This window comes from Ruditapes philippinarum, unplaced genomic scaffold, assembly GCF_026571515.1.
Source record: "Ruditapes philippinarum isolate M1 unplaced genomic scaffold, ASM2657151v2 ctg1339_1_1_1_1, whole genome shotgun sequence".
Lineage (NCBI taxonomy): Eukaryota > Metazoa > Mollusca > Bivalvia > Venerida > Veneridae > Ruditapes > Ruditapes philippinarum.
In genome coordinates this window covers 86,345-110,202 of record NW_026855028.1, presented here as the reverse complement: position 1 = coordinate 110,202, position 23,858 = coordinate 86,345, and the positions used below count along the sequence as shown (strand labels likewise).

Below are 23,858 nucleotides of genomic sequence, written 5' to 3'. Positions count from 1 at the left end.
ACAGCATGGATCATGATCAGACTGTGCGGATGCGCAGGCTGGTCTGGATCCATGCTGGTCGCAAATGCACTATGTTGGTTTTGTCATGATGCGGCTCAAATAATTTTGAGACCTGCAGGTTACTGATAAAAACATATAAGTCAAGTTTGGACATTTTCTGAATTATTTCCCTTTGCATTTTAAGATGGCACAATGAATTATCTATGAATAAGAATAGTAGAAAGTGCTTCAGACTTCATTATTACTTCATTAGGAATTTAAAGCCTAACAGTAAAACTCTGATCAGCCCAGTTCAATTATGTATTTTTAGCTCACCTGACCACGAAGTGGTCATGGTGAGGTATAGTGATGGGGCTATGTCCGGCGTCCGTCGTCGTGCGTTGTGCGTCATTCGTCGTCAACAATTGGGTTGTTAACAGTCTAGCAGTCACAGTTTTGATTGGATCATCATCAAACTTTGTCAGAATGTTTGTCTCAATGAAATACAGATCGAGTTCGAAGATGGGTTATCTCGGGTCAAAAACTAGGTCACAGGAGCTAAAAATAGAAAAAGCTTGTTAACACTCTAGAGGCTGCAGTTTTCATCCAAATATTCTGGAAATTTGTCAGGAAGGTTGTTTTGATGATATCTAGGTCAAGTTCGAAGATGGGTCATCTCCGGTCAAAAACTAGGTCACAGGAGCTAAAAATAGAAAAAGCTTGTTAACACTCTAACAATTGGGTTGTTAACAGTCTAGCAGTCACAGTTTTGATTGAATCATCATCAAACTTTGTCAGAATGTTTGTCTCAATGAAATACAGATCGAGTTTGAAGATGGGTTATCTCGGGTCAAAAACTAGGTCACAGGAGCTAAAAATAGAAAAAGCTTGTTAACACTCTAGAGGCTGCAGTTTTCATCCAAATATTCTGGAAATTTGTCAGGAAGGTTGTTTTAATGATATCTAGGTCAAGTTCGAAGATGGGTCATCTCGGGTCAAAAACTAGGTCACAGGAGCTAAAAATAGAAAAAGCTTGTTAACACTCTAGTGGCTGCAGTTTTCATCCAAATATTCTGGAAATTTGTCAGGAAGGTTGTTTTGATGATATCTAGGTCAAGTTCGAAGATGGGTCATCTCCGGTCAAAAACTAGGTCACAGGAGCTAAAAATAGAAAAAGCTTGTTAACACTCTAGTGGCTGCAGTTTTCATCCAAATATTCTGGAAATTTGTCAGGAAGGTTGTTGTGATGATATCTAGGTCAAGTTCTAAGATGGGTCATCTCCGGTCAAAAACTAGGTCACAGGAGCTAAAAATAGAAAAAGCTTGTTAACACTCTAGTGGCTGCAGTTTTCATCCAAATATTCTGGAAATTTGTCAGGAAGGTTGTTTTGATGATATCTAGGTCAAGTTCGAAGATGGGTCATCTCCGGTCAAAAATTAGGTCACAGGAGCTAAAAATAGAAAAAGCTTGTTAACACTCTAGTGGCTGCAGTTTTCATCCAAATATTCTGTAAATTTGTCAGGAAGATTATTTTGATGATATCTAGGTCAAGTTCGAAGATGGGTCATCTCCAGTCAAAAACTAGGTCACAGGAGCTAAAAATAGAAAAAGCTTGTTAACACTCTAGTGGCTGCAGTTTTGATCCAAACATTCTGGAAATTTGTCAGGAAGGTTGTTTTGATGATTTACAGGTCAAGTTCGAAGATGGGTTATCTCCGGTCAAAAACTAGGTCACAGGAGTTAAAAATAGAGAAAGCTTGTAAACACTCTAGTGGCTGCAGTATTGAGTCAAATATTCTGGAAATTTTTCAGGAAGGTTGTTTTGATAATTTCTGGGTCAAATTTGAAGATGGGTCATCTTAGGTCAAAAAGTAGGTCACAGGAGCTAAAAGTAGAAAAAGCTTGTTTATACTCTAGTGGCTGCAGTTTTGATTAAATTATTCTGGAAATTTGTCAGGAAGGTTGTTTTGATGATTTCTGGGTCAAGTGCAAAGATTGGTCATGTCCGGTCAAAAACTAGGTCACAGGATCTAAAAATAGAAAAATCTTTTTAACACGCTAGTGGCTGCAGTTTTGATTCAAATTTCCTGGAAATTGGTCAGGAAGGTTGTTTTGATGATTTCTAGGTCAAGTTTGAATATGGGTTGTGTCCGGTCAAAAATTAGATCACATTGCCCAAATATGGAAAAATCTTTATAACACACTAGAGGTCACATGTTTGACTCAGTTGTCATCAAACTTGGCCATGATGCTTGTTTAAGACATTGCTTGGATGCGGGTTGTGTCAGGTGAGCGATCCAGGGCCATCATGGCCCTCTTGTTTTTATAATTTAAGTCAATTTTGGACATTTTCTGAATTATTTCCCTTTGCATTTTAAGATGGCACAATGCTTGAATCATTTAAGAATGAATCCTTTTGCCATCAGTTTTTATGTATTTATAACAGTTGTTTACAAATGTAAGTAAAACAGGGAGGAAATATGAATTTTCATTGTGGATTTAGACTTTTTAGTTGTCCCATTTTCAGGTTAAAATTTCTGTCACAATTTTGGGACATTTACCAAAATTTATATAGTCAGTTTGTTTATACCTGTCAATTACAGAATCTTTAAGTACCAAACTGTGAAACGAAATGGGTTGACTTAGAAATATTGAGAATTAGGTCTAAAGTTTTAATTCATTCTTCTTTTCTTTTAAGTTTGTTATTTTCATGGATTTTTATTCCCACACAAAAGGTTAAAAGTGCTCATAATAAATTATTTTGAACTTTGACCAAAATTTGTGGATCTGTCTACCTATTTTGTATTTTAATATTTATTATATATTTTTTTACAAATTCTTTATTTTACAGTTATAATCCTTTATATTGTTTTAAAATTTCTTTCTAACATCAAATTTATATGCTTTCACCCTTTTTGGGTCTTTTTATTTTATTTCCTTTGCTATCAATTTACTCAAACCAGTCTCTTTAATTAAGAAACAGATTTACAATTTCATCAAAATTGCTTCCGACAAGTTCCACAGTAGTCCACTATTCCCGCAGATAGGCGAGTGACAACACGAATTAAACAGAAACTGTACATAAAAATTATACCTAAGTACTTCTAGATAATGCTACAATGATGCATGTAATTTGATTAGCCTATTAAGATGTCACCTTTGACTTTATCTTGGTTTATGCGTTCCCTACTTTTTGAAGACGTGATTTAGGCCGTAATTTAGGCCGAATTCTCTAGTCTGGCCTATCAGACGTGTTGACCTGAATGAGGCAAATGTTTATTTTTTATCAAAGGATTGTGGTAGATTTATGCTACATAAATCTGTTTAATAAGTGGGTATAAGAGATACCTTTAAAATGTAGCTAAGTTGACGATATTTGAATCGGGCAATTAAGGATTATGTCCCTTGATCTTTACTTTGATGAAAAAGTCATAAATAATGGCGTACTTGACAACACGGATAAGGTTAATAAGAACACACCTCTTGTACCGATTGTTTCTCTGTATAGTAGAACTGTGTAGACCAGTCTGGGGTTATCTGAAATTGTGATGTACAAGATCAGTCGGTAATAATTTCACAGTCTGTGATTTTAATTGCCAATTTTGCTCAAATTTTGATACAGATAAGCCTTCTAAATTTATATTTATACATTACAATTTTTGAATTTTATTCTAAACCAATTTCATAGTGTATGTAAGTTACTGGGTTTATAAAAAGTCAACCTTTCTTTATGGTCAAAGGTTCAGGACAAATATAGTCTTGAGATTATGCCACATCATTGGGACCATTCAGGCCAGAGTTTATCATGTTTGGGTCTATATTGATTCGCGGCTGATGGTCACCACAGCATTGTCAAGTCAAAGTTAATCTCATAGGGTGAGGGTGGGGGAGGGAGGGGTTATGCCATGGTACACTTGTGGTAAGTCATAACTTTATTACTAATAGTAAGGGATCTTACTCTAGAGCTTAAAGTAAGAGCTATTACTCTACTACTACTTATAATAAGGGACATTACTGTACCTATGATCATAAATAATAAAGGACAATACTGTACCACTCATAGTAAAAGGCATTTGTTTTCCCACTTACAGTAAGGGCCATTACTCTGCCAATACAAATGTAGTTGTAAGTGCTTATATTCTACCACATTCTAAGGTATACTTTACAAATAATAGTAAAGTGTATTACTCACTACCACTATTTTACAACTAATGATAAGGTATTTTACCCACTACCATTATTTTACAACTAAAAGTAAGGTTTTTACTCACTACCACTATTTTTCAGCTGATAGTAAGGTCTTTTACTCACTACAACTATTTTACAACTAATAGTAAAATCTTTTTACTCACTTCCACTATTTTACAACTAATAGTAAGGTCTTTTTACTCACTACCACTATTTTACAACTAATAGTAAAATCTTTTTATTCACTTCCACTATTTTACAACTAATAGTAAGGTCTTTTTACTTACTACCAATATTTTACAACTAATAGTAAGGTCTTTTTACTCACTACCACTATTTTACAACTAATAGTAAAATCTGTTTACTCACTTCCACTATTTACAACTAATAGTAAGGTCTTTTTACTCACTACCACTATTTTACAACTAATTGTAAGGTCTTTTACTCACTGCCACTATTTTACAACTAATAGTAAGGTCTTTTACTCACTGCCACTATTTTACAACTAATAGTAAGGTCTTTTACTCACTGCCACTATTTTACAACTAATAGTAAGGTCTTTTACTCACTGCCACTATTTTACATCTAATAGTAAGGTCTTTTACTCACTGCCACTATTTTACAACTAAAAGTAAGGTCTTTTACTCACTATCACTATTTTACATCTAATAGTAAGGTCTTTTACTCACTACCACTATTTTACAACTAAAAGTAAGGTCTTTTACTCACTACCACTATTTTACAACTTTACTCACTACCATTACTTAGCAACTAATAGTAAGGTCTTTTACTCACTACCACTATTTTACAACTAATAGTAAGGTCTTTTAGTCACTACCACTATTTTACAACTAATAGTAAGGTCTTTTACTCAATACCATTACTTAGCAACTATTAGTAAGGGCTATTACTCTTCCACTAATCATAATGGACAGTACACTATTACATAATATTTATGTATTATGATAATTATAATACATAATCAATAGTAAGGGCCAATTTTCTTCCTCCACTTATAATGAGGACCTTTGTTCTTCCACCAAATGTAAGGGCCATAACTCTTCCAGAAAATAAAAGTTACCTATTACTGTTTCACTGAGAGTATTAAATTCTTAAGGAGTATTAAATTCTAAAGGACTATATTTTACTTCTAATAATAAGGGCAATAACTCTACCTTGCTCAGCTTTGATGTTTAATGCATCACACCATTCTTATGCTGTTTTTCAGAATGGTTTACAAAATCCTTAAATCCTTATAATTATGATTTCTCGTACATAACAATCACCAACACGTGAGACAGTTTAAATTACATATTTATGATAAATTGGAAGGTGTACCACACTTGCACTATATTCTTGAAGTGTTACAGTAAAAATGTTTTTATTAAAATTACAAAATACTTCAGCAGTTAAGAGACAACATTTCATCCCCTAAGTGCAGTAACTGATTAACTCCTATTCAATTTAGAAGGACATATTGCATTACTGCACTAAGGTGACAAATTTATTATTTAAAGGGTTTACTAAATTAAGTGCGTGTGGCTAGTGAAGACATAACAAGCATTGTGTGCGTGTTTTTTTTCCGCCTCCCAAATAATGAATACATCTAGAGATACAAAGTTAAACATTTTGATACAAAAGCATAATTTTAGTGTTAATTGCGAAAATGTTTTACCTTGTTTTTTGAAGTTCAATGAGTTAGAATAGTATTGCCCTGAGTTGCGATTTATAATTATTTATCAACCCATAAAACACACAATGGTTTCTTTCTATACATTTACAAGTACAATGGACATGTTTTTTACTCTTCTTTCGAAATGCATTTTCAATGCTTCGTCACAATAATAAAAACGTAAAAATGTTTGTCCCCGTTTGATGTCAGGTCATCTTGTTACATAATATGAAATGTTTACATGGTTTTTAATGGAATAAAAATGCATTTAGTAGCCTGTTTAAACTTTAATACCAATTGGAATGACAAGATGTATAAAGGCTACAAGAAACCTTTTGTCAAAATTGTCTTTCCATATGGAATACTTATTTCTATAGAAAAAAATGTTTGAATACATGAATTGTGCTTGTAGTGCAGTATTATATTTGAAGGCAGTAAATTGTTGATGAATTTTATTCATTTTAGGATATATTTGTAATGCAGAAGAAGCGTATACCGTAATACTTTAGATTATCAAAATAATCTATTAAATGTCACACTTAGTAATATTGATGTCACATCATTATCTCATTCATGCTACACCATTACCATTATAATGTCACACAATAATCTCATTACCATTATGATATCACACAATAATCTCATTATCATTATGATGTCACACAATAATCTCATTACAATTATGATGTCACACAATAATCTCATTACCATCATGATGTCACACAATAATCTCATTACCATTATGATATCACACAATAATCTCATTACCATCATGATGTCACACAATAATCTCATTACAATTATGATGTCACACAATAATCTCATTTCCATTATGATGTCACACAATAATCTCATTTCTATTATGATGTCACATCATAATTTCATAACTATTATGATGCCACACCATAATTTCATTACCATTGTGATGTCACACCATAATTTCATTACCATTGTGATGTCACACCATAATTTCATTACCATTGTGATGCCACACCAAAATTTCATTACCATTGTGATGTCACACCATAATCTCATTACCATTGTGATATCACACCATAATTTCATTACCATTTTGATGTCACACCATAATTTCATTACCAATGTGATGTCACACCGTAATCTCATTACCATTGGGATGTCATACCATAATTTCATTACTATTGTGATGTCACACAATAATCTCATTACCAGTGTGATGTCACAAAATAATCTCATTACCATTGTGATGTCATACAATAATCTCATTACCATTGTGATGTCACACAATAATCTCATTACAATTATGATGGTCACACCATAATTGCATTACCATTGTGATGTCACACAATAATCTCATTACCATTGTAATGTCACACAATAATATCATTACCATTATGATGTTACACAATAATCTCATTACAATTATGATGTCACACAATAATCTCACTACCATAATGATATCACACAATAATCTTATTTCCATTATGATGACACACAATCTCATTACCATTATGATGCCACACAATAATCTCATTACAATTATGATGTCACACAATAATCTCATTACCATTATGATGCCACACAATAATCTCATTACCATAATGATGTCACACAATAATCTCATTACCATTATAATGTTACACAATAATCTAATTACCATATGATGTCACACAATAATCTCATCACCATTTTGATGTCACAGAATAATCTCATTTCCATTATGATGTCACACAAAAATCTCATTACCATTGTGATGTCACACAATAATCTCATTACCATTATGATGTCACACAAAAATCTCATTACCATTGTGATGTCACATCATAATTTCATTACAATTATGATGTCACACAAAAATCTCATTTCCATAATGATGTCACACAGTACTCTCATTTCTATTATGATGTCACACAATAATTTCATTTCCATTTTGATGCCACACAATAATCTTATTACCATTGTGATGTTACACCATAATCCCATTACCATTGTGATGTTACACAATAATCTCATTTCCATTATGATGTCACACAATAATTTCATTACCGTTGTGATGTCACACCATAATCTCATTTCTATTATAATGTCACACAGTAATCTCATTTCTATTATGATGTCACACCATAATCTCATTACCATTATGATGTCACAACATAATCTCATTGCCATTGTGATGTTACACCATAATCTCATTTTCATTATGATGTCACACAATAATTTCATTACCATTATGATGTCACACAGTAATCTCATTTCTTTTATGATGTCACACAATGATTTCATTACCATTGTGATGTCACACCATAATCTAATTGCCATTGTGATGTCACAACATAATCTCATTACAACAGTGATGTCACACCATAATCTAATTGCCATTGTGATGTCACAGCATAATTTCATTACAACAGTGATGTCACACCATAATCTCATTGCCATTGTGATGTCACACCATAATTTCATCACCATTGTGATGTCAAACAATAATCTCATTACCATTATGATGTCACTGCATAATTTCGTCATCATTGTGTTGTCACATCATAAATTCATTGCAACAGTGATGTCACATCATACTCTTATTATCTTAGTGATGTCACACCATAATTTCATTACCTTTGTGATGTCACACGATAATCTCATTTTCATTTTACATGATGTAACACCACAATCTCAGTATCATTGGGATTTCACACTATAAACTCATTTATGTCACAATTATTTCACATTATCTTAATTTTTATTATGTTACACCATAATCTCATTGTCTTCGTCAACTATCACATAATAATTTCACAGCAAAAGGGATTCCACGTCTTAACCTCATTGTCACAGAGATTTCACACCACAATCTCATTGTCACAGTTATGTCACATCATAATCTCATTGTCACAGTGATGTCACATCATAATCTCATTGTCACAGTCAGATGTCACATCATAATCTCATATCTTGCCATCATGACTTCACAAATTAGTAATGATGTCACACAATTATGACATAATGTTGCAGTGATATCACACCAGAAGTTTGTGTTGTCACATTGGTCTCACAATGGATTATCATACTTGTACAGTGATGTCACACCATAATGATGTCACAATATGATTATTGTATGATGTCACATTAAAGTTACGCAATTTTTACATAAAGTCAAAATTTTTACATAATATTCCTCACAGCAACACTAGTTGATGAATATTTCTTAAATTTTTTTTAATGGTGTTATAATAATAAGCCAGTTTGATACAACTTTGAAGTAGATGGGTTGGCGACCACCTTAATTTAAACCATCACGGGTTAAGATCACCCAGTGAAGAGTAATATGGCAGAAGATTTTCTTTGTCACTATCATTCACTCTTTACAGTAAATTAACTTTCTGCAATGCTTATTCAAATTTTATTTTGATATATTAACTTTTTAGTCCCCTACCGGTTTAACCGGAGGGGACTTTAGGTTTACCCTCCGTCCGTCTGTCCGTCTGTCTGTCCGTCTGTCTGTCTGTCTGTCAGTCTGTCAGTCCGTCAGTCCGTCCGTCCACAAAACTGGATCCCGCGATAACGCAAAAAGTACTGAAAATATTTTTATGAAACTTGATATATGGATAGATGGCAGTATGGAGATTATGCACGTCTTTTTTTTTCCTTCCTATGTTGAAAATTCTGGTTGCTATGGCAACAAATAGTCTGAAAATATGGCAAATTTAACACATAAACTGGATCCAGTGATAACTCAAAAAGTACTGAAAATATTTTTATGAAACTTGAAATATGGGTAGATGGCAGTCTGGAGATTATGCACATCTTTTTATTTTCTTCCTATGTTGAAAATTCTGGTTGCTATGGCAACAAATAGCCTGAATTTCAAGATTTCTGATTTAAATTTTTCAGCCTTTTCACTATATGTTCTTTATTTCTTAAGGTGTTTACTTCAAACTTTAAATATAAGTTCCTGGTCATCAACCACATCATATGTGACAAGGTTTATAACTCTAGCACAAAAAATATTAATATTACCTCCCTTGAACTTAGATTTTTTAGGGGAAAAAATGTTGTCTTTTTTAAATAACTTCTTTATTTCCTAATGTATCTACTTCAAACTTCATATATATGTTTCTTATTATCACTCGACATTTTTGAGAAGGTTAAATACTCTAGCAAGACTATTTCCAGAATTATGTCCCCCTTGAACTTAGATTTTTTTCGAGAAACTGGTATTTTCACTCCAACTTCTTCATTCCTTATAGGATTTACTTTAAAATCCCACATCGTAATAATATGACAAGGTTGTATAAACATAATTTCCTTACTAAGCATGGAAACTTAACACATTACTGTGATATAAACAAACTTATTTTATTATGTTTTGTGGTCGATATTTTCAAATACAGACTTCATCCTCAAATTCATTATAAATGGCAATACACAGGAGTGTATGACAATTAAAGAACTTTTTGAGGGACCGGTAGGGGACTACTGTATTGCCCGCAATACTATCAAATGCTTGTTTTTTACAGGATAAACAAGATTTTGATGGAATGACTCATAAAGTAAAATAATCTTTCAATAAAAAAGTGAAAAAAATAGCTTTTGAATATATTAATTGACTGCATTTTTACTGTGATTATTATGAATTGTGTACTACAAAACATAAAAATCCATCCCCCATACCAGACCTGTAAGTGGGCAATTTAATACCAAATTAAGTTTAAAAAAAAAAAAAAAAAAATTCAATGAAATTCTTCAGAAATTTTGTATTTTACCTACTAGCAATTGATAATCATTAAATTTATAATTAACAAATTGTGATAAATGTTCAACTAATTAATTATTTCCTTTTTTTTTGTCAAAGGAAAAAAATTAATTAAGATTCATATTTTATGATTAAAAAGTAGCTTGATAAGATGTATAGTTAATTACATGTACCGGAGTGCATTTTTTATTAATAATACATTTGCGCGTAAAGTTAAAAGTAGTGCACCTATTTTGCCGGTTAATGTGGTTTGAACCCATTTTAAAGGTCATTTTAAGATATATCAGTTCAAGATAAAATACCATAATTATAGTACATTGAAATTTTTTTTTATTAATTTCAAGACATATACAAATTGATAGTCTGCATTCACAAATGATTTAACTGAACACCTTTGAATACAAAGTTAACCAAAATACAGAAAAAACCTGTAGCATATAATCACCGGATGAAGTGTCTTTACTATGAAATATGTAAAATTTAATGAAGTTGTCCATTTTCACATAATAACGGCATGGTTTTAGACATGATCCTTTGATAGGGGTCATCAGACTCAAGTACTAGCACTTCAGTTTTTGATTGATTTGGGTGAACTTTTGTCATTTCTAGACATTTTATTACTTAGTAACATAACCGATTGGTTTCAAATTGATTATTTTAAGTTGATAGAAAAAAATATTCTGTGGTACATCAGTGCTGTTTCTATTATGACTTTTTATCTGAGGTACCAATATTATTTTTCCAGTAATTTTGATCAGTAGCTATCCAAAAACATTTTTATTGGAGCCAGTCTCAGGTCTTATTTAAAGCCTGTATTGAGTGTGTAATTATGTCTCTTGTGTGGGAGTGTTTCCTGGAAAACCAGCATGAAGTGAATGGTTCTGTGAAGGAATCATTTTAAGTGATAATTACTGGTGATATAAACATATATAATTAATTTGATACAAGTACAAACCATGTGCATATTAAATACAGTTAAACCTGTGAACAGAGGCCATTTAAAGAGGAGACCAAACATGGTCTTTATAGTGAGATGGTCTTTATTTAACAGTTAATGTGTTATATTTAATCAATGAAAGTTTGTTAAGGAGTGGCCCTAATAAAAGTAACAGGACAGGGTGATCTTTATTCAGAGGTGGTCTTTAATACAGGTTTGACTGTAAGTACAAATAAGTCATGTAAGAATGTGGTTAACCCAAAGATCATAAAAACTCTTGTTGAAAATTGTTAATTTTCTTATTATAGTGCTTATTTGAAACAGTCTCTTAAATTCTTTTAAGTGTAATAAGAGATAAATTTTTGAAGAAAAACTTAATCTAATTGCTAAAACAACTATGTAGACAGGCCTGTGCCATTAGCAGGTTTTTTTTCACAGGTCCTAAAATTATGGAGTACAATAAGACTGTGTTTTTACAGAAGTGAAAAAGAGGGGAATTTGAAAAAAGAAATTGAATTTTTTGAGATTTTAAAGAATTTTTGTGAAGGAAAGAAGGCTGAAAATGGTTGCAGCTATAAAAGGGGAAAAAAATTCTTGCACCGGTATAGAGTGACAGGCCAGAACCTCTGTAACTCAGGCAACTACTCTCTCAGTAGTTTTAGTATTAAACTTGTTCAAATTTCCCGATTTCAAAGTAAGAGCAAAAATTGATAGCATGTTTCTTTTATATTTGACAACTGCATTCATAGATGGCTTTATACTGGATGTTTATTTGATGTTCCTATTAAAGCAGTGATTGGTTTTTAATTGCTCATTAAATTTATTTATATGATGGTGTTTTCAAGTGATATTTAGATAAAGTCTACAGGTGTCCCTGCGATTAGGTGAAGAAATTAAAAAATTAAATGATTTTCTTTTTTAAATTGTAATCTTTATAATTCATTTATGTTTTTTTTCTCAATCACAAAGGACACATAATTATCAAGTTGTTGCAAAAAATATCAATCATTTTACAAAATTTTATCTTTGACAAATCCTCCGATGTGTGAAAGGATATAGATCAAATGTTGCATTGAATAGTTAGTTGATGGCTGATAAGCTAATAAAGGTTATCCAGAAATGGGTAAATGTTGCCTTTTCCAAGCTTATAAATGTGTACAAACAAACTATATATTGACCAATGAAAATGCTGAGATTTGAGACTGAACTCAGAAAAAAGATTTATAACCTTGCTGCCAGTATAGTCTGAGCAAGACGCCAGCCTGTATAGCTGTTTCATCTTGATATTCCGAAAATTGATAATAGATAGTTCCTAAAATGGAAGCTTCGGGCAAGTCCATTAGATCTATTTAGCACTATTAAGCAAGATTATCAGATTATGGGCTAAGCTTCTAAATTATTAACATTTTAGATAACTGTTTTACTTTAATAATGCATGATCAGTGTCGCCAGAGAGATTTGTAAAATTTTTAGGAAATGAGAAATAAGGGAGATAAACACAGGTGAACAGGTCACTGTACTGAAGTTGTGTAACCTGTCATATAAACAGAAATTATCTTGTCAAATTTCTCGACTTTGTCAAAGTATTCAAAATCTGCCGCCATTTGCTTGATAATGTGTCAAAATATGCAAATTCTGCCACTATTTTAACGTCATTTTCAAGAAATTATTTTGATTTACTAGATGGAATGATAGATTTGTCTGCAATAGATTATTTTATATGCTAAATTTAGGAGGAGAGCATAATTTCTGTCAATTACACTACTGTTATATTTTTTAAAGGAATAAAGCTGTCTCTACTATGAAGAATATATGTTTTTTATAATAATAGTTACATAATCTTTCTTCGGTTATTTTGAATGATAAGTACAATTACATCCAGATCTTTTTCCGGATCATTTTTCTGTATTTAACACCTTGTATTGCTGAATTTGTGCTGTACCATGAATATGCATTGACATGATATTCATACACCTGGAAAACATTCTCTTGGTATTGTTCAGATTTTCTTGACGCTTTCAGGAGATATATAATTAAAGGAAAATATGATTAAAGGAAATTTTTTATACAATTGAAAGAATATTTTACATGTGTGTTGTTCCGAGACTGATTGAATCACTGGGTGATCGTAAAAGGCGACTAAATAGGTTCCAATAACTGGAGTCTATGCATCTCTAAGACCCAACAGGTGAAGTGGTTTTGACCCCTGGTGTTGCTTTTAGTTTGTAACACCCAAGGTAAGCCAAAAGAATCTTTCCTGTTTGGTGCAATATGACCTTTACTGTGTTGGTGCACCATAAAACCAAACAAAATCACTTGGCTGATTATGTAAAGTTGTATTCATATTCACTCTGAAGGCTTGTAAGGGCTGGATATATAAATCCAGGCCAGCCTTTACTTTCATGGCTTTAAATTAATGCAACATCGTTAGTTTTAAAACAACAAGATGAATTAAAAAAGGGGACTTCCATGGCCAAGTGGTTAAGGTGGTTATCTTCAAATCACTTGCCCCTCATCATTGTGGGTTCAAATCCGGGCAGGGACTTTGGATTCTTTCATGTGAGTAAGTTATCCACTTCAAGTCTTCCTCCACCAGTGAAGCTGGAAAGACGCCATATGACCTTTAAATGTGTTGTGGGATGAAAATGCAACAAAAAAATTAAATCCAAAAGAAATATATTCCAAAAGACATATAGAAAAAAATCCTTGCACAGTATCATTTAATAATGGCAAAGGATTATAACCCATTAAAATATGTAGCTGAAATACTTTTAACATATCTAAAATACCGACAAGACAAAAAACAAAACAAGGTTATAACATAGCCATTATAATCATTTGTCTTTTTCAGGGGTATTTTTTGCAAGTAATTATGTCATAGCAAATAACCATAATACTGTGTGACATGACTTTTATCCTTCACCTTTTATCACCAACTACAGGTCAAAGGTCAGAAATAGGTACGAAGAAGATTAATTAAAGGTCAGATAATTACTCTCCGCATCGGATACCTCTCACTTACCTCCACAATTTATTTGACAAGAATGCATGGGGGGGATGGTGTGACTATTATTTTACATGATATTGTATTAATGCATGGTGTATATGACATGCGATTTAGGCAAAAACATAGGTAATCTACTGTTTAGATATTTGCCATTTTATATATAATGACAAGCCTAAGCAGGTATTTTTGCTGTAAAATAAAAAGGAATTGTGAGTATATAAAATAAGCATGATTATATACTGTAAATATCAGAAAATTGGTAAGAACATAATAAAAGAGCCTATATTTTAGTGGTTATGCAAGCATGACCTGAGATAATTATTTGAATTGTCGAATTTAAAGTCTTGGCATAATTTAATATTGCAACTCCATGGTGAAAATATAGTGAAATCTGTTGGCATATAAACCTTTTTTGAGGACTGATTGATTGAAGAGGGGCGTCTGTGGCCAAGTAGTCAATGTAGTTTAGACTTCAAACCATTTGTCCATCACAGCTGTGGGTTTAAAGCCTGCCATGTAAGCTATCCAGCTAGCTTACAGCATGTAAGTGGTTATACTCAGGTGCATTCATGCCTGAAAATATGCACGGAGGGACACCTTAGGTTTTCCTCCACCAGTGAAGCTGGATGCTGCTGGCCGGGAACAAAATAATATATATGCATGCGACCAGTGCCATCTGATCATTGTCTGCACTGTTAGCTACTGAACTTACTCTAAAATTTTCCCTGAAATGATTATACCCTGGTTAAAATATGGACAAGTTGATTTAAGATATTAGGTTGTAATGGTTAATGACCAGGTAGGAAGTATAGAATAGTAGCTTTTTATGCCACCGCAGCATCTGCTATGCGGTGGCATATAGCGATTCACCTGTGTGTGTTTGTATGTATGTGTGTTACATAGATTATATAGTGAACTTAAAAAATCTTCTTGTGAAAAACCACAATAAATTTTTGTCCTTTGATGTACAGTCATGGAATTTTGGCCATGTGAAATATGACTTTCACCACTAAATTCACTAGACTCAATTGCATTGATAGATTCCTACTCTGATCTTTTATTTGAATAACAATAGATTTAACCACTAATCCAAAAAAATTCTGTTCCTACATTACTATTTAGTGTTGTATAATAATGCGGTGGCAAAGCATTTTTCATAAATGCAATCTTGTTTAAGATTTGGTGTAATGCCTATATGTGTATATTGCAACTTGATATGCATGAAAAAAAAGGAGAGCTCTTTTTGTTTGCAGATGACCTAAATAAATTGACTATTTCTTTATATTTTCAGACAGGAGTCCTGATGTTCCCTCATGATGACTTTGTTATAGAGCCATTACCAAGTCACCTGTCATCTTTACATGAACATCGTCATCACCATGGCAGCGACCTTCGTAGGAGTCATGGTAACACACATCAAAATAGTCATGGAAACGCACATCAAACTAGTTCTCACAGTTCCCATGACAACCAGCAGTATTTGAACGACCTTGACACCTCAACACATTTACAAACGCATGACAATATTAGTGTTGCTACTGACAACCATCACCATGACAACACAGGAAATGACCTTAGCAACAAGAATGACCTTGACACAGATAGTGTTAAAACTAGCAATACAAGTAGATATTATAACGAGAAATCATTAAATGAATCTTATAGAGTTCTGCATAATCATGATAAACTTGCAAATGAGGCATTAGAATTAAAAGAAAACGAGAGTATAGCTAGCCATGACAACAAGGGTAAAACAAATGAAGATGAAAGGCGTCACAAGGGGAAGGAAAGTGCTCATATCATATATAGAAGATCAGCATTATTCAAGCATATACCTGATAATTATCAAACATCAAAAGGTGAGTGTCAGCCAAAGTACATTGTACATTGTCAATATGAAAACTAAGAATTCATTCCCTGTTTGTCATAGGACAATTGTTTCTTTATGTGTAGGTATGGGTTAAAAAGTGTTTTATTAGTATTTGCATTTTCTCATTTATTTAAGAACATATTGATGAAAGACCTCCATTATGATCTTAGTTAGCCTAATGTTTTCAGGCACATATTGTAACATTTAAAATATTTTAAAGTGTAGGTTTGATTCTCTTCATGGAAATTGAATTCTTCTGTATGAGCTCATAGACCGCTGAAAGGTTTGCCCTGCAGTCATATAGTCCCTAAGGTTCAATTTGAGTACTCCTTTTTTCCAGTAAGTGCAAAAGTTGCCATATGTGGCCAGGACAGTGTATATTGGACTTAAAACCTGTCTGTGGAAAATCTAATTAAAATTGCCATTCAGATAAAGCCCTTTATAGTTAGTGGAGAGTACAAAGGTCAAACAACAATCAAGGTCAAATAAGACAAATATGCACAATTTTATTCCAATTTAAAGCAGATTTTATTTACATCATAGTATTTATCTGCTAAATTTTACATAGCATTTGTTACATTTCAGATTTTAATAGATACGCCAAGTCAACGAAAATGTTTCATCGTGCACGAAGGAAAAGATCGTACAGAAGTTCGGAACGTAGAGTAGAAACTTTAGTCGTAGTTGATCAAGATATGTACAGGAAACATGGACGGGAAAATATAACAACCTATGTCCTTAGTATATTTAATATTGTAAGTTTATATTTTATATCATATGCATATTTAAGGTCATTGTTGAAAGGTCAAGGTTACACCTAGGTATGATATATAGTGGGCATGTCATTTTCATTCATTTAAACTACTGCAAATATTTCTCAGTCACGGTTACACTTAGATATCATATATTGCCAGCATGGTATTTTCATTAATTTAAACTATTACAAATATTTCTCAAAGGTCAAGGTTACACTTGGATATCATATATTGCCAGCATGGTATTTTCATTCATTTAAACTATTACAAATATTTCTCAAAGGTCAAGGTTACACTTGGATATCATATATAGCAAGCATGCCATTTTCATTCATTTAAACTCCTGCAAATATTTCTTAAAGTTCAGATATGTTATATAATTATAATTCAATAAATTTTAATCAGATAAAATTCCTGCAAATGTTGCTTAAGGGTCAAGGTCACATTTAAAGGTCAAGCAAGGAATGAAACATCCTTGACATAATATTATAATGACTAAAACTATCATACAAATTTTCATCATGGAATAAACTTTTTATGCCCCCGCCATGTAATGGCCGGGGCATATAGTGTTACCCTGTTCCGTCCTTCCGTCCTTCCGTCATTCTGTCATTCCGTCATCATCAGTTTCCGTTCATTATCTTAAGAACGGTTGCACACATTCAACTCAAATTTGACATATGGATATGTCATGAGAAAATACAGGTCAAGTTCGAATTTGGTCATGGTTTCGATGATTTTTGGCAGAGTTATGCCCCTTTTACTTTGAAAATAATATGAAATTTCAGTTTCCGTTCATTATCTCCCCAACGGTACTACACATTCTTCTCAAACTTGACATATGGATATGTCATGAGAAAATACAGGTCAAGTTCGAATTTGGTCATGGTTCGATGATTTTTGGCAGAGTTATGCCCCTTTTACTTTGAAAATAATATGAAATTTTCAGTTTCCGTTCATTATCTCCCCAATGGTACAACACATTCAACTCAAACTTGACATATGGATATGTCATGAGAAAATATAGGTCAAGTTCGAATTTGGTCATGGTTCGATGATTTTTGGCAGAGTTATGCCCCTTTTACTTTGAAAATAATATGAAATTTTCAGTTTCCGTTCATTATCTCCCCAAAGGTACAACACATTCAACTCAAACTTGACATATGGATATGTCATGAAAAAAATACAGGTCAAGTTTGAATTTGGTCATGGTTCGATGATTTTTGGCAGAGTTATGCCCCTTTTACTTTGAAAACAATATGGAATTTTCAGTTTCCGTTCATTATCTCCCCAAAGGTACAACACATTCAACTCAAACTTGACATATGGATGCGTCAAAGGAATGCGCAGGCCAAGTTCAAATTTGGTCATGGTTCAATGATTTTTGGCAGAGTTATGCCCCTTTCACTTTGAAAGTAATATGAAATTTTCAGTTTCCGTTTATTATCTCCCCAATGGTTCAACACATTTAACCCAAATTTGACATATGGATATGTTTTTGAAATGCGCAGACCAAGTTAGAATTTGGTCATGGTTCAATGATTTTTGGCAGAGTAATGCCCCTTTCACTTTGAAAATAATAGGAAATTTACAGTTTCTGTTCATTTATAATCTACCCAACAGTGTTACATATTCAACTTAAATTTGACATATAGATATGTCAAAGGAATGGGCAGGTCAAGTTGGAATTTGGTCATGGTTTGATGATGTTTTGGCAGAGTTATGTCCCTAATTTCACTTTGAAAATAATATAGATACATCTTAGGAATAAGCAGTTTAAGTTTGAATTTGGTCGTGGTTCAATGATTTTAGACAAACTTATCTTTCCTGAACGTTGAAAAAATTTTGAACTTTCAGTTTCAGCACTCATACTTTTAGCCATTATTTTGGCTACAAATATGCAATATGCTATTTTTAAAAGGTTAAGACTGAATAATTTCAGTGCCTTGAACATTGTATGAAAATGGTTTGTGTTAACATTGAAAAGTTTTAAGGGCTTTGAACTAAAAATGAAAAAAATAATTAATGCACCATCTGAAATTTTGGCTGCATGCGGGGGCATCCGTGGCATGATGACACATTTCTAGTTTTTATTCTACTATGCCAAAAAATTAGTACAGTTAGAGTTAACATAATCATCTAGTGCTTTGTAAAAGATACATGTAATAGTAAAGAGGACGTTTAACACTTATTTTTAGTTTTTAACCACAAAAGGTGTATTATAATTTTTTCCCCGGTATACTTTTATTATGCCCCCCAAAAAATTTGGGGGGAGCATATAGTCGTCGGGTTGTCTGTCCGTCCGTCCATTCGTCAGTCCATCCGTACGTACGTACATATGTACTTATGTAACAAATTCGTGTCCAGCCCATAACTTTGTTATTTGATGTTGGATTTTAAAACTATTTCACAGAAATGATCACCATTTTGAGACAATGTGTCGTGCACAACATTTGGGTTGTTTTTACACTTTGAACTTTGTCTGTGACAATTACACTGACACTACAAGAGGTATACCTTCCTGTGTCTTAAACCTATTCATGGAGCATCACCTGGTTCCTTACTACAATATATACATAATTTCTTGAGGAATACTTCCTCAGATAAATAACCTTTTATTATGCTATATTTTAAACAAGTCTTATTTATAATAAGGAATGAAATATAAAAGTAATTCGTATTCTTCAGATGTAAGCAATTTTCTGAATGTTTTTCTGTGACAGAATACATGGTATTGACGTCATTAAAAACCACTATGCTTGTAGTACAAATAACTGTAATTATGTAATAGACAGCAAATTGTTATGAAAACATTTATTTTATTTTTGTTAATTAAGATTGCAACCTGCAGATGTAGTTAATGGGCTATGATTGCTAATTACATTAAGCTTAGCAAACACATTAATGTTAGATTTATACTTGTACCTACTTGTTTATAATTTTATCACCTTAGTGCAATAACTGATTAACTCCTATAAATTTAGAAGGACTTATTCCATTACTGCTCTAAGGTGATTTTTTTTTATTGTTGATGAGCATGAAAAAGATCTTTTATCTAGCGGGATTCCAGTGGAAAGGAAATGATGAAAGATTTTGTTCTTTTGTTCCTTATAAAGAAGAAAACTTCCTAACATGCTAGGTTGGTAGAGATTATAGTAAAAAGAAAGGATTTGATGGAAATTATATTTTCAGCTCGACTATTTAAAGTACAGGAAGAGCTATTGTGCTCAACCAGGCCTCAACTTGGCATCACACTTTGGTTAAGTTTTTGTGTACAATTTGTTGTCTCCAAAACTACTGAAGAGAGTCTGGGTTGAAACACACGTGAGAGCATTACAGGAGGTCACAGTCTTATGGCCCATAACTATAACACGGATTTTGACAGAATAATGGCCCTCTTTGAACTTAGAAAATTCTTACTTTATGTAGGCTCTAATTCTTACTTTATCGAGGCTCTTGTTATACTATCAAGCACTAAGAATAGTCATATCGCCAGCTCTTGTTTTACAGAATGTTTGTTATTGTTGACAAAGCATTATGTCAGAGATTTATTTTTATAAAAAGGTGGTCATATAATAAATTATTCTTCTAGGTCACTGAGTTTTGACACTGTTGTGTTAAAATCACAATATGTAGCCATTTGAATGTGGCATGAACATTATTATTTACACAGTTTTGGTGTTACCATGAGTGTTGCGCCATTATTGTGGGCATTGTTGTGTGCTACACTTTTTAGCCATTAATATGGCAACACAACATTTACACTGTTCAAATACAAGTGTGTAACCATTTAAATATGGCAAAACTTTGCAGCCATTACTGTCTCAATACAACATTTACACTGTTCAAATATTGTGTAACCATTTAAATAATTATGGAAACACTTTGCAGCCATTACTGTCTCAACACAACAGTTACACTGTTCAAATATCAATCATGTGTAACCATTTAAATATGGCAATACTTTGCAGCCATTACTAAGACAACACAACAGTTACCCTGTTCAAATATCATTGTGTAACCATTTAAATAATTATGGAAACACTTTGCAGCCATTACTGTCTCAACACAACAGTTACACTGTTCAAATATCAATCATGTGTAACCATTTAAATATGGCAATTCTTTGAAGCCATTACTAAGACAACACAACATTTACACTGTTCAAATATCATTGTGTAACCATTTAGATATGGCAATACTTTGCAGCCATTACTATGTCAACACAACATTTACACTGTTTAAATATCAATGTGTAACCATTTCAATATGGCAATACTTTGCAGCCATTACTGTGGCAACACAACATTTACACTGTTCAAATATCAATGTGTAACCATTTAAATATGGCAACACTTTGCAGCCATTAATGTGACAACACAACATTTACAGTCTGTTCAAATACCAGTGTGTAACCATTTAAATATGGCAATGCTTTGCAGCCATTAATGTGGTAACACAACATTTACAATGTTCAAATATCAATGTGTAACCATTTCAATAGGGCAATACTTAGCAGCCATTACTGTGACAACGCAACAATTACTCTGTTCAAATACCAGTGTGTAACCATTTAAATATGGCAATGCTTTGCAGCCATTAATGTGGCAACACAACATTTACCCTGTTGTGTTGAAATATCAATGTGTTACCATTTTTACAACACAACTTCTCTTCATGTGGTGTTTTATTATTTCAGGTATCCCAGTTATATCAAGATCCTAGTCTAGGATATCCAATTAAGATAGTTCTTGTAGGCCTGGTGTTCCTAGACGGTAGAGAAGTAAGTTGATTCTTTAGACCGGTATGTAATGAATTATGATCAGTGTATTATTGTGTAACTGTCTGGTTAGATCAGTAGGTAGAGCCTTGGACTGTGAATCGGTCGACCTGGGTTCGATTCCTGGATGGTGCAGTGATTGATTATGAAATTCTGTCTACGGTCATTGACACTGTACCTCTGGCATGTACGGAAGTAATCAGTTCCTTGCGAAAGTGAAGGCAACTAGTACTGGTAAACTGCCTAACAGCTTTCCCAGGAACAGTGCCGAAAGAATCTAAAGTCCTTGTCGGGATTCAAACCCACAGAGCGGTGAGGGTCAGGTGGTTTGTAGTAAACAACCATAACCACTTGGCCACAGACCCTCTAGCATTTGTTTAATTAATACATAATGTGAACCATGTTTGAATTTTTAGATAAGTACCTGTGGTCAGTCAAATTTGTACATTGTGCCAAATAAAAATGTCAAATATAATATGAACTTGCATTTTAACCTTTTACCCCATTTCATTGAAAAGCCTCCTGTAACAAGTTCAAACTGCTATAAAACTATGAAAAATGCTTCAATACTGATGAAACTTGGCACAAATATTGACTAGACCATAAGCTCTGTAACAGTATGCTCAATTGTAAATTTCCTGTTACCATGGCAACGGGGTGACGTCTCAAAATTGCCAAAAATCACTATTTTGCATTGTTTTTTTCTGCCAAAACTGATTTCCAAGTGCTGCAACTTCTCAATGAATTGAGATAGAGTAAAAGGCTTTTCTGTGTCGTCTACTAGTTACCCTAAGATCGACCTGAGGCCATTTTTAGCCTGTCACATGTCCAAAATTTTTTGGCGGGACAAAAAGCCGTCAAAACACTCTTATATTAGGGAAAGGTTAACAGCTTATATTGAAAGACCTTTCTGTGAACAAATTTGTATTTTATTTTCCAGAGCTGTCGTCACAGATAGGTTTGACTGTATCTTTAATGAAGTTATTTGTACTTTAAGCCAATGTTTGACTGTATTTTTAATGAGGTTATTTGTACTTTAAGCCAAAGTTTAAATGTATTTTTAATGAGGTTATTTGTACTTTAAGCCAAGGTTTGGTTGTATCTTTAATGAAGTTATTTGTATTTTAAGCCATAGTTTGACTGTATCTTTTATAAGGTTATTTGTACTTTAAGAAAAGGCTTGGTTCTATCTTTACTGAAGTTATTTGTACTTTAATCCAAGGTTTAACTTTATCTTTAATGAAGTTATTTGTACTTTAAGCCAGGACTACGAATTACACATCATGCTGACAAGACGTTAAACAGTTTCTGTCAGTGGCAGGCGGGGATCCACAATGGCCGTAAAAAGCTTCATGATCATGCGGTACTTCTGACGGGCAAGGACATCTGCTCGTACCAGGATGCTCCCTGTGATACTCTTGGTAGGTAGACGGCCATCTTTAGTTACTTACAAACACCCTGAGTATATTATGTCACTTCAAAATTTTATATCTACAGTCTGGACTGCCCGACCTTCCCCTGAATTAAATATCTCTGTATCTTTTCAGACTAATTTCAGTCCATCCAAGATATTTTCCCTGCATATCAAGATTAAATCTTATTAGATAATTTCATATAATATTATAGTGGTAAATACATATAATTAACTTTAAACATTTTAGTTGATAGTTAAGTTCAATAATGAAGCAAGGTCTAGCAACTTAATTGTTAACACTGATTCAGCTTTCTGGAATTACTAAGGGCTGGGTTCATACCAGGGATAATGTAAAATCGGATCTTTTCGTGAGACTCAAAGTTTGCAAAATCAATATTTTGGACTAAATGGCTAGAATAAATGTTTTGGAATTTCTATTTTCAATTATGTTAAATCTATATGATATGTACACATTTATTTTCATGGAAATCTTCTTTTTGCCAATTCAGCAAAATTTAATCCC

General features: G+C 32.9%; 1 protein-coding gene across 1 annotated transcript in view; it reads left to right on the top strand.

The window, feature by feature from the left end:
• Positions 1 to 23,858, top strand: part of LOC132741887 (A disintegrin and metalloproteinase with thrombospondin motifs 18-like) — a 96,836-nt gene that overhangs the window by 50,510 nt on the left and 22,468 nt on the right. Inside the window, exons 4-7 of the mRNA XM_060730152.1 lie at positions 15,808 to 16,375; positions 16,972 to 17,141; positions 21,841 to 21,924; positions 23,183 to 23,342. Of these exons, the coding sequence (XP_060586135.1) occupies positions 15,808 to 16,375; positions 16,972 to 17,141; positions 21,841 to 21,924; positions 23,183 to 23,342 (982 nt within the window). The remainder of the gene's footprint in view (positions 1 to 15,807; positions 16,376 to 16,971; positions 17,142 to 21,840; positions 21,925 to 23,182; positions 23,343 to 23,858) is intronic.